Raw genomic sequence first — 22,169 nt, 5'->3', positions numbered from 1 at the left:
ATCATCTCTCTATATAAAAAGCAACACCAACGTTCTATGAAGCCTCTAGCCTGAAGTGTGAAGGGGGCGAGATATCTGGTTTCCCTATGAGTGTCTGCCCCGCCCTCTCTGTAACACAGTCAGTGAAGGAAAACAGCAGAGCACGAAATCAAATTGCTGGCTCTGTAACAGTGAAGGACTCAGAGGGGGGAGGGGAGAGAGGCCAGAGGGCAGGGACACACACACTCCCACTCCCACATGCACACAAAAGAAAACATTGCTAGCCCCCGTTTCATTTGCATCAGAAACGGGGCTTTTTTACTAGTAGTAAATAAAAATACATTTGGCCTTTTTTTCTTGCCTAAAAAATGGCAGGAACTACTTAAGGTGTATCTGAAGCTCATGAAAGCAGAATTGATTTTCCTACATGTTTCTTGAGTTATAGGCATGCTGGTAAAAATTTGAAAGCTTATAGATGCTACCTTTGATGCTCCCTTTGAAGCTTACTCCTAGGGGTATTATGCATAATTCTACCCAGGGACTAGGCTGCAGCAATGACATTCCCAAAAACAAGAAACAAACTCCAGAGTAAACTAGTGAATCAATTTAATAGGTCTGAATTATTTTCGTATTCGTAACAGTGAATAAGGTGGCAGACCATCAAATATCATTTGTAACCATTGCTTGTAGTTCATATTTATTGCACATTTTTAAATGCAAAAATAGTGTCCCAGTCCGTCAGAAACAAAATACTAACGATAACAGTTCACACATTGAAAATATTGATTGTAAATTGTCCATACTGCTGAAGAAATGTTTTCTTGTCTCCAGTGTATTTGAATTTCTTCTGTCATTGATGTTTGCAGATAATTTGTAAAATTCTGTAGGGAGTTCTGTGGAGTGTCAGCACTAACCATAGCAAGAAGAGGAGAGTTAGCTGCATATCAGGTTGTCATCCTCTGCTTCCCTGAGTTTAAATGCCGATTGCAACTACAGGGGACACCATACAAGCTATATTGCTCAGATCAACAGCAGAGGAGGATATGGTCCAATGTGCAGCTGATCTTGCTGTGTGATCATTTGGTGAGGGAAGGGAGAAAAGCAATGTGGCAGAGAAAGCGGAGGGTGTCCACACTGGAGAGGAAGTAGTAAAAGCTGGAGGTTGAAACTTGCTTGGCAGAGGGGGAGGATTCAAGCTATACTGGAATGATATTGCTGGATAGGATTGATGGTGCAGAAAGAATGAAACATTCAGAAAACTGATACTGAATTGTACAAATGTGTTGTTTAGAATGGCAAAATATTAAATGCTTTTACTTTTGGGCTAACTGAAGATGCTTCAGAGTGGTATCCAGCTCAGAATGGAGCTGGAGGAGAGAGAAGACTAGCCATTTCATAAGGATACCTACCGGCTGGAACTAAATTACAAGTAGAGCAAGGTTTTATGCTGAGGGAATTCTGCGCACCATATTAAATTCTACACCTGTATTCATACTTTTTATGTGGAATTCCTACAGCAGTGGTGGTATGGTAGGGTAGTTCTTTTATTTCACATGGCCTTTTGCTTCATAAAAATGAATGTTTAGAGCCTTGATGTGCCACTTCAGTGGCAACATTTGACAACTGGAGTAATTAAGAGTAGTTGAGGTAGCATCAGTATACAGATGAGGGTAGTACTTAACGCTGTAGTTTTTTCCTGTCTTTTTCTGTTCATGCTTTCTACAAACTTATAGTGTGCCTTAAGTTCTTGAAAGGATACTGTTTTTACAGAAATGGTGTAAATTCCTTTAGCAGTGAATATGTTTCGATGTGGTTCCTGGGAATATGCTTTAAGAAAGTGGAAAATGCAGAAAGTGTCAACATCGATTTAACATATGACATACAGTCCTTCACAGATACAGGTAAGTTGTTGGTTTTTTTTTTTTTTTGGAGGGGTGGGGGGGTCTTTTTAAGCTTCTAGTTGTAAAGAAGCTTCAGTAAACATTCAGAAAATGTATACTAATTGTAGAAATATGTTAAATGCTTTACTTCCTGGGCTAATTGGAGAAGCTTCAGAGTGGTGTTCCTATCAAAGGGGTGATAGGAGAGAGAAAACCATTGCATAATGCTGATACTTACAGGGTGGACTAAGTTATATGTATAGTGGGTTCTGAGGAAGTTCAGACTAGATTTTGTCAGGGCCAGTTAGTACTGTAATAGCTGATACAGTGAAAGTGATTGATTTTAATGGTATATCTGGGGAAATTCTGTGCCAAACAGAAAATTCTGCAGACCTCTGCATACTTGGTCAAAACTTAGTCGCTGGGCCTGATTTTTAGTCAAAAAGACTTGCATTTACTAGTAACTGGTAAATGTTTAAATCCTCTGGCTACCAACTTTCAATAGCAATGTGGAGGTAAAGTAGGCTGAATATTAACCCAACCTTTTTAGTGATTTTTATGTTAGAATACAATGCAAGAAAATCAATTAAATGCAAAATGTAATGTTTGTATAGAGATCCCTAGGCTTAACCCCCCCCCCCCCATTTCCCTCCACCCCCCCCCCCATTTCCCTCCACCCCCCATTTCCCTCCACCAGGGCTTATGACAACATTCTCCCAGCAATTTCACTCCCATTTAGATCCTCTCCCAACTTATTCTCCCTTCAAGCCACAACCCTAGTGCCGCCCCCCCCCCCCCAAAACCACTCGTACACACTCAACACTTATGCCCCCTCCTAACCACACTGCACTGTGTACAGCCATCCCCCCCCTCCCTTACTAAGCTTGATTCCTGTTGGCCTTAGCAGGCTTAATCAGTCTGCTCTCTCCACCTTAACCTGACGTGGAAGTGGAGTGGTCCAAGCTCAAAGCTGCTCTAAATATGGCAACTGATGTTTACACAAGGAAAGTAAACAAGAGAAACAGGAAGCCTATCTGGTTCTCCAAACAAGTGGCTGAAAAAATAAAGGCAAAAGAAGCTTTGTTCAAGTAATGAAGAACACAAGAAGAGGATTACAGAAAAGATTACTGGATTAAACTCAAAGAAGTGAAGCGGAGGAAATACGGCTAGCGAAAACCGTAGGAGGAAGAAAAAATGGCTAAAGATGTAACGAGGTGACAAGACCATTTTCAGATATATTGGGAAAAGTAGAAAAGGTGGGAATGGAATTGTAAGACTGAAAGATGCTGCTGAGTGGCTATGTGGAGAGTGATGAGGATAAAGCGAGCGTGCTAAACGTGTACTTCTCTTCGGTGTTCACAGAAGAAAATCCTGGAGAAGAACCACGATCGGCTGCCAAGAGTATATCTGGGAATGGAGTGTATATTGCACCATTCACAGAAGAAAGTGTTTATAAACAGCTTAAAAATCTGAAAGTGGACAAGGCTATGGGGCCGAATGGGATCCCAGGATATTGAGGGAGTTCAGAAGTCCTGGTAGGAACGCTTAAGGATTCAGTGCTATGATGGTACAGGGTTGTTGTGGTTAATGCTGATACTGTGATAAATGGTAGACTAGCACTACAAGATACACTAAGCACTGCATATTTAAAAAAAACAAAAAATTATTTTAAGTCTGCAAGTGGAATAAGTTAAGAGTGGATGTTACTGGTGTAAATTGGATATCAGTTGACTAAATTTTAACTGCCAGACCTTTGACCATTCTTCTAAATTTTGGAAATTTTCTTCTCAAGGTTTCTACTCCCTCCAGGGTATCCACTCTATTGGCTATCTTCGTGTCATCCACAAAAATGCAAAAAATGTTTCTAACCCTTCAGCAATGTCTCTCACAAACATATTAAACAGAATCAGTCCCAGCATCGACCCCTGAGGCACTCCATTGCTCACCTTCCTTTCCTACGAGTGGATTCTATTTACCACCACCCTCTGCCGCCTGTCGGTCAACCAGTTTCTTATCCAGTTCACCACTTTGGGTCCCAAGTTCAGCTCTCTGTTTATTCATGAGTCTTCTGTGAGGGACCATATCAAAGGCTTTGCTGAAATCAAAGTAGATTACTCCTAGCGCATGTCCTTTATCCAGTAATTTGGTCACCCAGTCAAAAGTCAGATTAGTTTGGCAGGATTTCCTTTGGTAAAAACTATGATGCCTAGTTCACAAAATCATTCATGGAGATGCACCAGCCTACATGTCAGACCTGATAGACTTAACACCCAGGAATGCCAAAAGATCATCCCGCGCTTTCCTTAATCTGCACTTCCCTAACTGCAAAGGTCTAAAATACAAACTAATGCACACGTCAAACTTTACCTACTTGAGCACACAGCTATGGAACGCATTGCCGCGCAACTTAAAAACGATCCATGAACTAACGAACTTCTGCAAACTACTGAAAACCCATCTCTTTAACAAAGCATACCACAAAGATAAACCAACGTGAATACACAACTCCTCCTCATATATTCAGAACTGTGTTACAATATATGCTTGTTATACTACTATCATGTTTTATCATGTTGCCCAAGATCCTTCTGTAACACTAAATGTATAATTTCTAATGCATTTTCACCACTCATGATGTATTGTAAGCCACATTGAGCCTCCAAATAGGTGGGGAAATGTGGGATACAAATGCAATAAATAAATAGATGGCAACATCTCAGTATCTGTTGTGTGGGACATATCCAGGCCATTATGATGGTGATACTCCTGAAATTTACTATATCTTTTCACAGCAATCCCAGTTCCCCTATTGGAGGCTGCCTTCAGGCAGTCGCATAAGAAGGTGTTTAACTACATATGGCAGAAAAAAAAAACCTAGGGTCCAAAGAAAGATGCTTTATCAACTTCGACAGCAGGGTGGTATGGCAGTACCTAATTTTCAAATTTTATTACCAAGCAGGACAACTTCAGTACCTCACTTCTTGGGTACATGATGTGCATAAAGGTTGGGTCCAGATGGAGCAGATCCTGGTTGGAGGGGTGTCCTTGAGGGTGATTCCCTGGCTGTCATTTGATACCATACATTGTCTGAAACAGGGAATCCCGTTATGGGCTTGACTATGGCTCTGTGGCTAAAAGTCAACTAAAAGCTTTTGAAAGATGGGACTTATTTTTCTGCAACTTCCATCTTTTATGCAGAAGGCTTTGCTCCAGGCTGCCAGGATAGAACCTACACTAGCTGGATTGGGAGGGGGCTGCTTACCTTGGGCCAATTGATTTGAGGATGGAGGTGAAAGAAGAGTTTGGCCTTAGCATCAGCTTTTTTTTTTTTTTTTTTTTTTTGCTGTAGGCAGGTGAAAGACTTTTATTTACCGCAGAGCCTGGTCAGAACTACTCTTGGAGGAATCCCTTGTAGAAGCAGAACAAGGGGCAGTGGCAGAGGGAGTATTACTAGGTTCTGTCAAGCCCTGTTGCTCCAAATTCTGTGCCAACTCACTACAAAATGACATGGGAAAGCCACATTAGGATGTGAATTTGAAAATGAGGTTTGGGAGAAGCATATCAACTCTTTGTGTGTTTCCATAGCATCTGATATGGCGGAAAATGGCAACAAAATATCAATGTTATTACACACCTAATTGTCTTAAATATATGTATGGACAGGGTAGCAATTTATGCTGGTGGAGTTGGGGGGCACAGGGGACATTTTTACTCATATGGTAGGCATTCCCTACCTCATAGGCCCTTTGGCACCAGGTTATGCATCTAGCATTGGATATGTTGGGCCTGCCTCTTCCTGAAACGTTTGCTGGCTGCTTGCTTAATGTTGTCCCTTTGCTGTGCCTCGTGATAAGAGGAAGTTAGTCCATATGATTGTTATATCTGAATGCCTGATACTGGCCACCGCTTAGAAAGCTCCTAGTCTACCGGGCTTTCTAATTTTATTTTCACCTATTTTTAATAAATATTGTTTTTTCATCCACATATCTGCTTTGGTTGTTTTCCATCTTGGAGTTTTTCAGATCGGTTACCCTGTTGTTTTCTCAGATTGAATCACATACATCTGATGTCTAAATTGACAGCGATCGAGAGGAATAAAATCTTATTGTTCCACCGTACTTGGGACAGTTGTTATTTTGTTGGACTTGATCCTACCAGCTCCTACAATAGTTACGCCATCTTGATGGTTTTGGATTTGCTTGTGTAACCTCTTCTGTGTAATATGATTCAAGGGGTGGGGCAGGGGAGGGAGTTTAGGGGTAGGGAGGAAGTGGGGGGGGAAGAAGTTCATGTGTGCAGTTATGGTTTTGCACTAATTACGTACTGAACTATGATATGTCAAACACTGATTTCAGTGACCATTTTTGTATTTGTTATACTTATTACAGTTGCTGTTTATACACTTTGAAAACTTTAAAACTTAAAATAAAATAATAAAAATGTAAACACTTAAGAAGAGAAGCACAAATTATTGTGGCTTATAGTTAAACATTTTTTTTAATGTTTCAGTATATAGGCAAGCAAATAATATCAACATGTTAAAAGAGGGGATGAGGATTGAAGCAACTCATGTAAAGAAGAAACAACTACATAACTTCCTGCCTGCAGAAGTCTTACTGAAGAAAAAGAAGGTAGGATGACTCAGATCTGTGTGAAATATAGTGCCTGACCCCCCCCCCCCCCCCCCCCCCAGTGTTTCTTCCCCCTCCTTCCTCCTGTGTATCTATTTAAAAAATGCTATGGAAACAGGTTTTTCTATACAGTCTTAATCTAAATTTTTATGTTCATTTGACCAGCAAAGTATACCCGACATTACCCAAAATGCATGTGGCTTAGAATCCAAAAGAACTTCGCTGGATGGCAGTTGCTTGGACAGCTCCAGAGACACTGATACAGGAACACCTTTTACTTCCCCAAATTTTTTCAGTAAAGTGTGTAATCCAAACAGCCTACCTGTGACAGAAGCTTTAAGGTTAGCATTTTTTTTTTTTTTACTGTTAATGATTTATTTCAGCTTTTTAGAGACTTTGAAAAGTACATCTTATAAATTTTGAAAGCATATTCTGTGAAACAGCTACAGTATGTGCACAATAAGAACTGAAATTTAAAATTCCAGCTACTATGGACCTCAAGTTGCTTGCTGCTGACTGAGCATTTGGTAGGGCTTTTATAGTAATTGGTCTCTCTCTCATCAGTTTAAACCAATTCTAATCCATTAATTCCCAGATTTTGACAAATAAATTATTTAAACAGCCTAAGAGTAGGGTGAAAATCTAAAGGAACATCTGTAAAGTCAGTAGATCCAATTACCTTAGTGTTGGGTGAATTGTTTTTGGGGTTTTTTTCAGTATTTTCCCTCATGATTTTTTTTTAATGAGTTTTCGAGCGCTTTTCTTATCAGGCTGCTCCCAGATTGGATTAATATCCCTTTTGTTGAACAACCAACCAACCTATTCTCTATTTTGCAAATATTAAAGACTTTTAAGATAATACAATAAAAATTGTACAAAATCTAAACAAAATTACTATTTCTTTTTGTGGTAAATTGCTTAGAACCAAACTTTTGTGATTAAGCAAGTTATACATGTTTGTGATTTTGTGTTGAGGCCCCCTATTCCTACTAAAGGAGCCCTGTTAAACTTACCATCTCACAACAGCCTGCCTCCTCTCCCCCCCCCCCCCCCCCCCCCCCCCCCCCCCCCCCCCCTGTACAGCTGCAGAGAATGGGAGCAGTAGCAATGTACATAGTGCATCCTGCTGAAAGAAGCAGTCTGCTGCCCATAACAAAGCCTGGAGCCATTACTGACGAGAGAAGAGGATCGGGCAAAGAGAAAATGAAACGAATAACTTCTGCTGATTTTCAGTCATCTTTATTGTAACACATTGAAATGCTGAGAAGAAATACGAAAAATAAAGTGTCAGAAATCGTGCTTATATTTAAGGCATGATCACTTACACAAGCCCCTATAGCTGGTGTAAATGTCTGCATCTCAGTGTTAGCCAGAACACACAGATTAGATTTTTTATTTCGCACCTTTGTATGCTTCACACATATACATGCATACATTTCTGCTTTCAGTATTCTGCAAGGTCCTTTCTCTGAGGACAAGTAGGCCTTCATATTCTCACATCTGGGTGACATCATCCAACAGAGCCTGTTGCGGATGCTAACTAGCTAGTAAAGTAGATAGTTCTAGCATCATCCCACTATGCATGCACTGGTGCCTTCCTGCCCGACTTGCGTGGGTCCTCCAATCTTAGTTTTTCCGCAGAGCTGAGAGGATGCGTTTCGTGTTCTCTCCTTTACACTGTGCTACTTTCTTGTAAATGCCTTCCCAGCCTACTTGAGATCAGTCTTCATAGAGGATATTTTACAAGGCTGCAACATGGTCTTCAAGTCCACACATTCACGTCCCAATACTGTTTGGATCAGGACAACCAACGCGACAGTCGATTCGGGCAGGCAGTTCTGCAGAATTTGTTTGGTGTCTAGAATCCAATTCCACCCTCCTAGGCCCTGTTTTATTCTGTTCCAGGCTGCACCTACACAGCTATTGTGTATATAGTTTAAGGCTGGTTGAACTTTGTCTCGACGTTTCGAGACTCAATTATCCTAGCCGCCTTGTTTTTGGTGAGCCTGGTAGCTAGGGATTCCCAGATGTGAGGATATGAAGCCCTGCTTGTCCTCTGAGAATGCAAAGATACTTATCTGTTGCTGGTGTTCTCCAAGGACCTCCCACCTGCCCTAAGAGTTGCCTTTAATTATAGGCTTTTTGCTTTTTACCTGACTAGAGGACCCACGCTTACGCATCTGGCAAGAAAGCGCGTGCGTGGTGGGACGCTGCTAGAACTTTCTACCTTACTAGCCAGTCAGCGTCCGCACCGGACTCCATTGTATGACATCACCCAGATGTGAAAATAATTGGCCTGCTGTTCTCGGAGAACACCAGCTAGAGGTATCTTTGCTTTACGCTTGGAAGTGGGTAAAATACCACCATTTAAGTATGCTCCGCAGCCTAAAATGAGGTAGCTACTTATAGAATTACCCCTACTGTGTGGAAGCATTCCCCAGGGCAAATTAGAGGGACTGCAAACAATGCATGTAGCAGGTATATTTAAAACAGTTTTGGCTAGGAAAAGCCACCTTTGTTTGTTTAGATTTGCTATACTGCTTTTCATTACAAAATGTCAGGGCATTTAACAAATAAAAATCCTAAAAGAAACAAAAGTCTCCATTCAACTCAATAAGAAACAAGATGAGGAAAAAGCAGGCATGCTTGCACAAAACCTGCCAACATCACCAGGATCCTATGAGCTGGTGAATGCAAATAAGGAAATATTTTGAGATGCTAAAATCTTTTTTTTTTTTTTTTTTTTTAAAAGAGGCCTCCACCTGCAGGTCGAAGGTAATATGGTCCAAAAAGAACTAAAAAGTAAAGGGAACAATGCCTTGTATATTCCAACTGCATGCAGAATGAGAGGGAGGGGAGCTAAGGAAAGTCAGAGGTCATGTAACAGAGCAAGGAAAATGCGTGTGAAATAAGCAGAGAGTTAAGTAGCAGGGACTACCAAAATGGAGTGCCACATGAGCCTGAGCAAATTTCTTGAATTAAATCTTGTAACACATTGGCAACCAATGACACTGACATAGCAAGTGTGTGACGTGATCATATTTGTTGGCCTAGCAAAGAATTCTGATGGCAATGTTTTGGACTGTCTGAAGACATTTCAGCTCAATGACAGGTATTCCCACTAGCTTCATTATAGTAATCTAGGCAAGAAGCCAGGGTGGCTTTGATAATACACTGGACTGCATCATCTAAGTAGTGCCAGACAGAACCAGACAGCCTGCGTTCAAAGGACCTAGCATTAACCTTTCTGCAGATACGTTTTTCCCCATGGCAGTTCTCAAAAGGAAAACACATTTTTGAAAACTGATACAAAGCCAACAGATGAAAGCACCTGTGGAATTTCTTTTCATAGAAAAGATTTCCAAGGCGTAAGCTTTTATATTAGCAATTCACAGGTACACCTAGCAGGTTGCAATATACATATAAGTATTCTGCTTTCTGTTCAGTTTGAATGTAATACTTGCAGCATGTTTTTACTGCTTATAAATGTGGACTGAGCAGAAAAAAATGAACATTTTCTCATTTTCTTTAAAGGAACACTGTACCTGAGAAGAAATCTACCACAACTGAGAAGCCGTTGGATGTGACTGTTCCTTTAGAATCGGTTAAAGGATTTTCTATTCCAGTTATTGGCTCAAGTATGTATCTAAATACAGCCAGTTTCAACAGAGAATGTCACCATAACACTTCTAAGGAGATTTCTTTGTACACAGAGGTGGAGTCTACAGTTGCAATAACAGCTGAACCTTCAGTCATCTGTACCATTCCTACAGTGGTGGGGCGAAATGTGGTTCATCATCTCATCTCCCCTCCCCATTCTGCTCCTCAGCCACCACCTCACCTTAATGGAAAATCAAATATCAGTCCCAAAGGTGCCATATCCAAGAGGCCTCACTCGCCACCTTTGGAAGAATCTCCTAAAAGGCTCAAAGACACCGAGGAGGTAAAGTTTAAATATCGTCCTTGTATTAGTCTTTAACATAAAGCAACTAAATGCATTGGCTTGTTTTACATACATCTGCAAAGATCATGTTTCATTTTTGTTGATTTGCAGTGTCAGGGCTATATGAAGCTGTTCTTGGTGTTAACTTTTTAACTTATTAAAACACTCAGGGACCCATACAGAAAGAAGCAGCAGGCTTAGCCATAGAGTTACCGCAGTTTGTATGCGCTGAGTGATGCAGAGAGGAATTGTGCGCAGGTGTTAGCTCGTGTGAGAAGACACAGCCACAGCTATACTAATGAGCTGATTGAAGTATTCCATGCAGTGCACAGTATACCGACTTTTGACATGCACAGCATGAAACTTTTTATGCCAGGTTCGAAGCTGCATGGAGGGTTTTGCAGAGGATTTTTTTTTTTCAGTCTTTCACGTGAAGTGCTGATTTTGTCTTGTTTTGCAAGCAGAATGAAACCCGTACAAGTTTTAAAGGCAGATGTAAGTAACAAATGTGTGTGTATGAACAAAACCAAAGTAAAAACGCAACTCGTCACTGTCAAGAAATGCCTAGCCACCCGCCTGGGGCTACCCTGCAGAGGGTCTGTTGCCAGCACAGCTCATGTCCACCTGCACCTGCCACTTGCTCTCTACACTAGCACCCTCCTCCCACCAACTGGGTCCCAACCGCCTCTGGGAGAGTCTCCTGCTCTCAAGGTGTTCCCCAGTGATTTCTAGATTACTGGGGCCACACTCCCAGTATCCCACAGTTCCTAAAGAGCACCCACAGAGCCAACAGACAAACCACCAGGATTCTTAGTCAATCCAGACAACCAGAGGCAATAAACTAAAATAGTTTGTCATGAAAAATATTGAACAGTGAACCATAAAAACAGATGAAACAAAAACAGCACATAACAGGTATCTGAATATGGATCAATTCTATCTAAACATTTGTTTACTATATAAATAGTACCTGGGGAGATCAGGACATATAGCTGCTCGCAAGTTATCAAATATAACTGTTCACAGGGCCTCAACAAAGAGATCCTTCGGTCTTTTCTCCCTGGCTAAGAATGGAGAAAAAGCCAGTACATCCTAGCTGAATTTTGAGCTCTTGGGCCAATCAGAGCCCAGAACAACAAGTTTTAAAAATAGCTGGCCACATCACTGCAGGTTTCCTATTAGGTGTGTTAACTAAAGAGGGAGCAGTCATTTCTCGGTAACAGCTTTAAACATAAACACGCACCTCCTGCTTGCCAAACTAGAGAAATACACTTCAAGAAATAGTTAATACAGTTTTACTGTCTTAAAAACTCACTGTTTTGTCATAGGCACCTGCATTCAAATTTCAAGTATAAACAGTTTTTACAAGGTTTGTATTTACACAGACAACCAGCGCCAGTGTGTGCTGATACTTTTGCTTTTAGCTTGGACAAGCACACAAACCACACTTAAGTGAAACCTTGTGCACATGAGCCTTTCACACTCCCTTCACATTTGCTGAAGGTTTTCTGTGCATCAAATTTAATTATAATTAACTTTCTGCATTCCTCGCTACTACCCTTGTAGTAGACGTCACTCACTCAGACATCTGCGTGCAGCTCGATCACAAGCCTTTTTGCATCAACCCCTCAGATTCTATGACAGATTCAGAATGGGAGAAAAGATTCAGTAAACTCTTAAGCTAGTCTAAATCTTTCTGTATTTCAGACTCAAGACTATATGCTCCAGACTTTAAACTTTGCTGACAAAGAGCAAACGTTTCACTATCTTGCACCACAGAATTAAATATTTAATCCTTGTAAAAGATTTGGAAAATATCTGTGAAACATACTTTGATTAGAAAAATAGTACTTAGGATTGGGGGATGGGATTTGATATACTACCTTTCTGTGGTTAGTCAGTGGTTTACATGTAATATACTGAAACTTATTTTGTACATGAGGCAATGGAAGGTTAAGTGACTTTTCCTGAGTCATAAGGAGTTGCAATGGAAATTGAACCTGGTTCTCAGGCCACTGCACTAACCATTCAGGCTCCAAAATGAGTCTGCTTACCTTGGGTGTCAAAAAATGCAAAATACTGTTGCATAAAATAGCTTGTGGGGCAGGTAGTTAGTTGATGGGTGGTAGGTTACCAGTGTGGGGAGCGCAGGTGTATGTAGGGCCTGAGCAAATCCAGTAGGTGTCAACATGAGCGAGCAGCAAGAGTAGCATTAAGCATTATGTGAGTATATGTGGATTGTATCTAATGGAAACTTACTATATTTCACCAGTGCCTATGAAAGCTCCACAGGATACGGTTCTGTATCAAGACCCTGTGTTACTGCTGGTCTGGTCATATGTCATGCTCAGTCAGGACTGAAAGTTTTGTGAATTCTGGGTTCCCCTCTCTGGGTCCTAACCCAACATTGGTTTCTGGACCAAGAACATAGCGTAACACTAAACATATAGGGCCTGAAATTCAGTGATATTTAACCGGCCAAGAAGGGCTCCCTAACCAGTTAAATAGTGCTTAGCTGGCTAACTGCTAATAGTCGGCATGAGAACTGGTTATCTCTGCTGAATATTAGCACTTAGTGGCTATCCGCTAACCGGCTGTGCCATGCAAATTAGCCAGTTAAGTGTGAATTAGTGCTAACTGGCTAAGTTTAGTGGTTAAAGATAGGACTGCTATTTATGTGGCCTATCTTTAACCGCTAAGCACTTAATCAGTTAGCGCTGAATATCGGATTAACCGGTTAAGTTGATGCAGACAAAACAAACCAGACATTCAATGCCGGTCACAGCGGTGGCAGCTAACTGCACTGCCTGCCACTGGTTGAATATCAGGGGGATAGGTCCCAATGCAATAAGCTGCAGTTTCCTTTTGATTTTCCATGATAATTTTACTCTTAATGTAGTAAAATCTTAGCACAGAAAAATGCAGCAGTAAACCCATTATTAAAGGGTAACACAGTGGGCATGTAAAAGATTGAATAACAAATGGCTCCTTGTGCATGTATTAACAACAAAAAATATAGTATGTTTGTTTTTTTTTTACTTCGTTCTTCTAGTGCTGAATCTTTACACCAGTTCAGGGCTGGAGTAAAGGTGCAGTACACAGGCAAAAAGGTGGTCTGAGATGAAGTGCAGCATTTAATCTCAGGCCAAGTTGTCCCCCCAGTTCCTGGCCCTCAAATAACCTCAAATTGGGAAGTAGGAACAATATTCCTGCTTCTGGCACCATAGTTTTCCAAAATGGTGGCACCTGACCCCTAACTTTGTGTGTCCCAACACACCAGTAAGGGTTAGCCAAATAAGGTAATGCTCCCCAAACAAGGGAAGCAATCCTTGTTTAGCAGAGTAGCTTCTAGCAGTGAACCCAAACACATCACTAGGGGATCAGGTGGCCACCGTTGTTTTAGAAGATGGGTGGCACTGGAGCAGGAGTGAGTGGAACACACCTCCCCATTCATCTTGTATTGGGAGGGAAGAGCAATGCTCAGACAGGGCCACAGTGGCAGTTCGTAGGGAACTTTGAAGTTCAGCAGGTCTCCCTTGCCAGGAGGGGAGACATTTTATTTGCAATACAGCAAACTGCTACTTATTACCATGATGATGATGATGCATGCTGTCTTTTTACAGCACATACTTTAACACCTTTGTAACTTCCATGCTATTAATTTAGTTTACTACAATATTTACTGCTTTCTGGGGAAAAGCAAGAAATGCCTCCATTTTGAACCAAGGGACAAGTGTAACCCTTCTAGTCCATGCTAATATAAGGAATTTGTAGAACAATCAAGGCCACTTGTATGCTCAAGTAAGTTTGTAGGTTGTAGTGCCAGTGCACACACAACTCTGTTTCTCCACACACTACCAGGCTACAGCCCTGACAAAGATTCTCCAGCTGATGGCATGTTTGATCAATTTAAGAAATCTGTCATATGAACTTGATCATCGTTCAGTGTGGTTAAAGTGTTTTTGCTGCAGGTTTCTCTTCAGATTGCATCTTTGTATTGTAAAACTGACCTTTTATCTGTCAGGATCCTAATGCACATAAACGGTTCATAAGTACATAGGCAGGTCCCTGTGCTATTTATCACAGTAACAGCTCTTTTTGCACAGTGGTCCAGAAGGCAGCAGCTTAAGGCTTTAGGTCCAGACTCATCAGGTGTCTATTACAAATAAATATAAAAACCTACGATAAGTGTTTTAGAAGGATCATGAAACACTAAGTTGTAAAGATCTGGTTTTCACTTTGAGGCTCTGACCTTTTTGGGCTGTGTGCTGAATCTCTTCCCTTTCACCTTTTTTACAGCTAATTGGGCTTGATTCTACATTGGAAGAACCTTCCCCCAATGAAGAAGTGAAGAAAGATACTGTGGTAAAAATTCTATAGGCTTCTTAATTGCGGTAGAAGAACTTTTTTAATATAAGTGCAGGCTGGGGTGTGTTCTGTCAGAGCTACAGTCCAGACTGATCCCAATGATTCTGTCTCCTGCATACTTGAGTCTATTTCCTCTCTCCGCCCCCCCCCCCCCCCCCCCCCCCCCCCACCCCTCAAATTTCTGATTCCCTTCAGTTCCAAGTGAAAATCAGAGCTGACCACCTGGACCTCTGTGTAATGGTGAGAAATCCGAGGGGTGAATGCTCACCAGTCTAGCGCCAGTCAAAACACTGCATTCCTGCAGCACCAGCAGCCCTCCTGGATGAGTTTGATTACCAGATTTTACCTCTTCTACAGCACCAAGGAACAACTTTCAAACAATCGGCAACATGAGACTACCTATTGCTGATCATGTCTGTCAAGCAGGGACTGTCTCTTCATGTTCAAGTGAACAGCGCTGCGTATGATTAGTAGTAGTAGTACTATAGCAGAGTGCAGGTGACTAGGAATGCAGCGCAAGGCTCCTCCTGCCATGTACATAGCTGCCATGCCTACATGTGCTTTTTGTCGTGCCCCCACTCCATCCCCAAATCACCAAGTACAAAATTCAGATGTGTTCTGATGCTTATTGCTATTTGCCCTCACTTACACCCTCAGCTGCCTGCACCAACCGGCCAGACTCTCCTCTCTTATAAAGTAAGTTCCTCATGTTGGCTGTAAAAAGATATTTATTTATGTTAAAAAACAAAAACCACAAACAGTGGAAAACACAAAGGTCCCACAGAGTTGACAAAGTCAAAAAATGAGGAGTGGGAACGGGATCAGTCTTTTCAAAAACAGACTCGGGACTCCAAAGTGAAATTATATGTGTTTAAGCTGAGTCAGTTAAATAAACACCTATAATTTCATTTTGTAGTCCTAAGTCTGTTTTTGAAGAGCCTGATCCAGTTCCCACTCCTTATTTATTTATGACCTATCCCGCATTAGCCCGAGTAGAACTCTGGTTCAGTGTGGCTTACATAACAATTAGAAAAGCATGAACATGTTCAAATATATTAACAGAAAGTAAAATACATCATATAATGTTAGACCAATAAAACTTGAGTTAGGAGCAGATGTAATTAAATACTTGGTGATTTAAACTAGATAATTGAAATATGGAGGAAAAAGGTAAGGACTCGGATTAGCTGAGATAGACAGGAGTAGTGGGAGGTGGTATGAGGTAAAAATTAATGCCATGAGTTTATTTGAGAAGAGTGCTTGTTTCCTTAAAGGCTGAACTGAAGTGAGTTTTCAATAGACTTCAGAATAACAAATAATCATCTGTGCATTTAATGGTTTTAGGTAAGGTGTTCCAAATTTTAGTGCCTTGATATGAAATGTCAGTAGTATGGAATGTTTTGTAGGTTACTTTCTTACAATTCGGGAAATATAGAATAAGATATTCTCTAGATGATTTAGAGGCATTATGTGAGGGTAATTCAGTGAGGCTGTTCATGTATATTGGGGCTGACCTGTACAAAATTTTGTGAATGAAGGTACATGGCTTGAATGATATTCTATCTCTCATTGTCAGCTATTGCAAATCGTACAGAAGGAGGGGTTGCTTTGGTGAAGCGTGGTAGTCTGAATATGATATGTCCGGCAGTGTTTTGAGCGGTTTGTAGTCTTTTGAGGGGATCCCCTTTAATTTCTGCGTAAATAGAGTTGCAGTAATCAAATTTTGTTAGGACTAGGGATTGAACTAGGGTACAGAAGACTGATTTTGCGAACAATGGTCTTCGTCTGCATAAATGAATGTTGGGAGACCATTTTTCTCCAGTATATTGCCTAGTGGAATCAACATGATAGGATGGGGGACAATGGAGAGCCCTTGGACACTCCACGAACAGAGGACCATGCTGATGAAATTATACCTGATTTGTTTCACTTCCTATGATCTAGACCTTAGGAAATCTGAGAACCATTTTAACACAGTTCCACAGATTTTGTAATGGTCAAGGATGTTTAGAAGGATATTATGATCAACTGTGTCAAAGGCACTGGACATATCAAATTGGAGTATTAATATTTTACCAAAGCTAAGTTCTCATCTAAATTTAGCTAGGAGGATGGTGAGGACAGTTTCTGCTGCGAGAAGGTCTAAAACTAGATTGTGAGCTATGTAAAATGGATTGAAGTTGAAGATAGTCCATTAGTTGGTGTGTGAGTAACCCCTCCATTACCTTTACCAGTAATGGGATTGAAGCCACTGGTCTGTAGTTAGAGACTACACTTGGGCTGGTTTGGGTGTTCTTTGGTATGGGAGTCAAAATAATGTTGCCATTTTGAGGGGGGAATAGGCCCTGAGATCTGTTTGAGTGCAAATTGCTTATTAGTAAATTAGGGGCTGATTTGAGACGGTAACTTGGGCAGTTATCAAGTAGGCATTGTGATTTTAGCATATTTGTAAAGAATGCATTTGACTTGTTCAGTTGTAAGTGGGCGAAAATCTGACCAGATTCTGTCTGCTTGGGAGCATAGTGGTGAAGGATCATATAGGTTAAGAAAATGATGATACCATTAGCCAAATCGTTATCCAACCAAGGACTCAACCCATACATCTATGCAGATGATGTCACAATATACATCCCGTTCAAACAAGATATAACTGAAATCACAAATGAAATCACACACAGCCTCCAAATAATGAACTCATGGGCGGACGCATTCCAACTAAAGTTAAACGCAGAAAAAAACACAATGTCTTATCCTGTCCTCACAATACAAACAAACCCAATACCATAAATACCCCAGACTACACCCTTCCGGTCTCAGACAGCCTGAAAATTCTGGGAGTCACAATTGACCGAAATCTCACACTCGAAGATCATGCGAAAAACACAGCAAAGAAAATGTTCTACTCAATGTGGAAACTTAAAAGGATCAAACCTTTCTTCCCAAGGGAAATATTCCACAGCCTAGTACAATCAATGGTACTAAGCCATCTAGACTACTGCAACGCCATTTATGCCGGATGCAGAGAACAAATCATTAAGAAGCTTCAAACAGCCCAAAACACAGCAGCCAGACTCCTATTTGGGAAAGCGAAATACGAAAGCGCCAAACCCCTAAGAGAAAAACTACACTGGCTCCCACTAAAAGAACTAATTACGTTCAAAGTTTGCACCCTAGTCCACAAAATCGTTCACGGGGAAGCCCCGACCTATATGTCAGACCTTATAGACTTACCTACTAGAAACGCAAAAAGATCAGCACGCACATTCCTCAATCTCCACTACCCTAACTGCAAAGGGCTAAAATATAAATCCACATACGCGACCAGTTTCTCCTTCATTTACACGCAGCTATGGAACGCACTACCGAAGGCCATAAAAACAACGCAAGACCTAACTATCTTCCGAAGGCTACTGAAAACAACAGATTTGTTCAAGAAAGCATACCATAAACAGCCATCTTAAATACTAAATAATAAGACTATACACGACCTAGACATAGCCAAAATCTTATCATTTGACTGATTAACCTCCTTGCTTTTATTGAACAAGCATTACCACTTTAATCCTTATGTCGAATATGTTCTCTCCATATTCGATGACCTAATGTATGTTACAATCCAATTCATTACTCAGGAACCTTCATGCACTACCATAACGTATTCTTCTTTACCATGTATGTATGCACATGGTATATATATATATATATATATATATATATATATATATATATATACCATGATCTATTCCATGTATGTTATGTTCCATGTATGTATGCACCTTAATGCAATACCATCTGTAATTTTGTTACCCGGAAAGGGCAACCGCCACCACGGCAAATGTAAGCCACATTGAGCCTGCAAATTTGTGGGGAAATGTGGGATACAAATGCTACAAATAAAATAAAAATTTAGTTATTTTCTGATTTTAATTATTTTCTGCTCAAAATATGATGACAATTGATCAGCTGTTGGAGTAGGTTCGTTTGTAGTACTTACAGGTTGAGTATTCAATAGCTTTTTTTACTAGTGTGTAAAGTTTTCGTGGATTAACTGTTTTTTTCACCTATAAGTTTTGAATAGTAAGTGGTTTTTGCTTTGATAATCATGCTCTTGTATGATTTTAGGAGTTTTTTTCACAATTAGTTGTTCATTGGATTTGTTTTTGATCCAAATTCTTTCTTCTACATTACATTTCATTAGTAGGAGCTCTTCATTAAACCATGGAGATACGTTCTTTTTTGGCTGGGATTTGTTTGTAATTGGTGCAAGTTTGTCTAGAACAGTTTTGCAAGTGTTGTTCCATTATTGGATGAAATTAGTAGATGGGTTAGAGAAAAGTAAGTTACCAATTGTTTGGCCAGAATTTTGAGGAGTCAATTTTACCTCTGGTTTTGAAGGTATGTGATGTGTTAGGCTTAGGTGAAGGGTGGATTCTTTCCAGTTTAGCTTGAAAGAAAAGCTGCTATGATCTGACCAAGGTATCAGGAACCATTGTGGTTCAGATATGTGAAAGCTTAATAGGGTCTGTAAATTTGGTTGCTAATAAATCTAGCTGATGTCCTTTGATGTGGAAGGACATTCCATTGAAGAGTAAGAATTGCCAGACATTTAGGAAATCAAGGAATTGTTTAGTATATGAAGATGATAGCATTTTCAAGATGTAAGTAGATATCGCCAGTCTTAATGATATTGTCATTATTGACACATATGTTGGATATAAATTCAGTAAGTTTTTGGCCTCGGCCAGGTTCCAGATATTGGGAGGACAATATAGTAATAGGAGGCAGATAGATTTGGATAGGGAATTGTCTTTTATAGAGTAGGCAACAATTTCAAGGTTATGGGATTGAAATTCAGTAATAGTTTTTACCTAGAGGAATAATTTATAAATAAGCCGCCTCCTCTCTTTTTGGCTCTGGGGAAATGAAAAATGGCGTATCCAGGTGGACATATGGTTAGGATTGCTGGATCATCTTTTGCATGTAGCCAAGTTTCAGAGATGAGGGCTAGACCGAATTGAGCTTCGGTTTTGTTGACAACCAAGTGAGCATTGGTATAACCTATATGGTTAGGATTGCTGGATCATCTTTTGCATGTAGCCAAGTTTCAGAGATGAGGGCTAGACCAAATTGAGCTTCGGTTTTGTTGACAACCAAGTGAGCATTGGTATAACCTATGGGTAGGGGCAGGTAGGAATGCTCATCAGTGATTGACAGTGGGACTTTAGTGAGTATGCATTTGTTGTATGAGATTTTTGAAAGTTTTTGTTATACTTAGTGTGATGTTTGGAGCATTATGAACCAGTTATTGAGATTCTAAAGTAAAAGGATTATTTTGGTATCTGGTAGGTAATCGATATGGATAGTGCCTAGGGGTGTACATCATAGGGATATTATATATAGATGAATTCAAAAGCATTGGTGAAATGATTTGTGTGTCTTGATAGAGTAGGTAAAATAACCAGTATATTTATTTAGCAATAACATTGAGTTTATTTTGGGTAAAATTTTGAATCCGTATTTATACCCTTAAATTTGGATTGTAATCATCCAGGCTTTTTTGTTTTGGAATCAGCCACAATTCAGTACTCAAAATGCCGGGTATCAACTAGCAAGGAATAGTCAATCATTGCTTAGTGCAGGGGTTCTCAGCCAGTCCTCAGGACATACCCAGCCAGTCAAGTTTTCAGACTACCCACAATGAATATGCCTGAGAGAGATTTGCATAGAATGGAGGTAGAACATGCAAATTTTTCATGCATATTCACTGTGGATAGCCTGAAAACCTGACTGGCTAGGTATATCCTGAGGACTAGTTGAGAACCCCCTGGCCTAGTATGATACATGTAATACTGTTTTGTTTTGGGTTTTTTTATGTGTAAACTGCTTTTGGATTTTAGTTTGGAAATATTTTCTGACAGAAGCACCACTACTACAGTGACTATTTTCTTTAAGGTATGAAGCCCTAAACCAGAGAAACCTTTTTACAATAATTTCTGAAATTGGTTATTTAAAATTCTATTCTGTACAAATCTCAGTTCCAGGCAGATTACAAATTGAACATGGAGGATATTAACAGATTAAAAGTACACTTTTTTAAATATAAATAAGATGATAGGAATTGTAATATAATTTGCTTTCTATATTTTTATGAGGTTATTGTGAAAAGGTTGCTTCCAGAACAGTCATTGATATATGAAGTTCAAGAAGTAACATGTTTCACACTGGAAATGAAGTAGCCTTTGTGAACATGTTTACAGCAAAATGACAAAACTGGTTCATTGAGGAAAAACATGTGCACCTTTTTATGAGCTATAGCTTAAACCCATTTGATGATGATTACTTATTTTGTAGGATAACCTTGGAGGAGAAGTGATGCCAATCCCTACCATTGGCGCAACCAGATTTCAGGTACAGTTAAGTCCTGGCTTAATTTTATCTGCAGTTGTGAATGTTCTTAATTGTTTTAATTTCCAGTTCTATGTTAAATTTGGGTTTTATATGCTATATTTGTCCCAGGGAATGCAAAGAAACAGCAACTGCACATTATAGATTAAAATATCATAAAACTCAACAATTCAAAATGTATATTAATTGTATTTCATATTTTTCTTAACACATTTTCCACTAATTCAGTCTATTCTCAACACGTATATAATACATAAAATATAATATAGAATAGTAAGGAAGCATGGCTTAGAATTCTTTCCCTACCCCTGTCTATGTCCTTGACCTGGAGAGGAAATGAGAGGGGGTGGTTTGAACTGAGCAGTGACTATTAAAGAATAAATTAACAGTGTGATACTATATGAAACTATTAGATGTCGCTGTTGACAGATTAGGAAAGATGGATTTAACAGTTTATCCACAGAATGCCACAGATATTGACGGTGCACATAGCAATCATTAAAACTATAGGATTCACGCTGTAAACATTTAATAGTTTGTTGAAACAAAACATGAAACTGTCTGAATCATTTAGGGGTCTTTTACTAAGCTGCGGTAGCATTTTTAGCTTGCGGTAAAAGCCAAGACACCCATTATATTTCTGTTACCACATCAAAGGCAGACAAGTCACAAATGATGTCATTTAACAGTGCTTCATTTAAATCCAAAAGCAGCTTCTGCAGTTTATCGTTGAATTTAGATGCCAGTTGTCTAAGATGTGTTATGTTTTTACATATTGATACTAGTATTTTATTGATGCTGTTTTATCTACTTGGAGCAGACTGTTTAAGGCTAGTCTCAAGCTTTTATAGAATGACATGGGGATGGGAACACACAGTTAACCCATAGTTAACTCTTTGTCCCCATCCCCGTGTCATTCTCTGTGCTCCAAGGACTGGGTTGGGAATGACTGTCCTACCTAGT

General features: G+C 39.9%; 1 protein-coding gene across 8 annotated transcripts in view; it reads left to right on the top strand.

Moving 5' to 3' along the window:
- PAPOLG (poly(A) polymerase gamma) overlaps window positions 1–22,169 on the top strand; it is a 146,337-nt gene that overhangs the window by 105,679 nt on the left and 18,489 nt on the right. For 2 of the 8 annotated variants that reach the window (XM_030196198.1, XM_030196196.1), the window contains exons 15-21: window positions 1,771–1,880; window positions 6,369–6,490; window positions 6,656–6,831; window positions 10,025–10,128; window positions 10,204–10,433; window positions 14,733–14,798; window positions 21,153–21,209. In XM_030196198.1, the coding sequence (XP_030052058.1) occupies window positions 1,771–1,880; window positions 6,369–6,490; window positions 6,656–6,831; window positions 10,025–10,128; window positions 10,204–10,433; window positions 14,733–14,798; window positions 21,153–21,209 (865 nt within the window). Of the gene's footprint in view, window positions 1–1,749; window positions 1,881–6,368; window positions 6,491–6,655; window positions 6,832–10,024; window positions 10,434–14,732; window positions 14,799–21,152; window positions 21,210–22,169 lie in introns of all 8 variants that reach the window. The other 6 variants (XM_030196192.1, XM_030196191.1, XM_030196190.1 and 3 more) reach the window with 4 other exon arrangements.

The sequence above is a fragment of the Microcaecilia unicolor genome, chromosome 3, assembly GCF_901765095.1.
Source record: "Microcaecilia unicolor chromosome 3, aMicUni1.1, whole genome shotgun sequence".
Lineage (NCBI taxonomy): Eukaryota > Metazoa > Chordata > Amphibia > Gymnophiona > Siphonopidae > Microcaecilia > Microcaecilia unicolor.
Note: the sequence above shows the minus strand (reverse complement) of the source record. Positions and strands in the feature narration are given on the sequence as shown.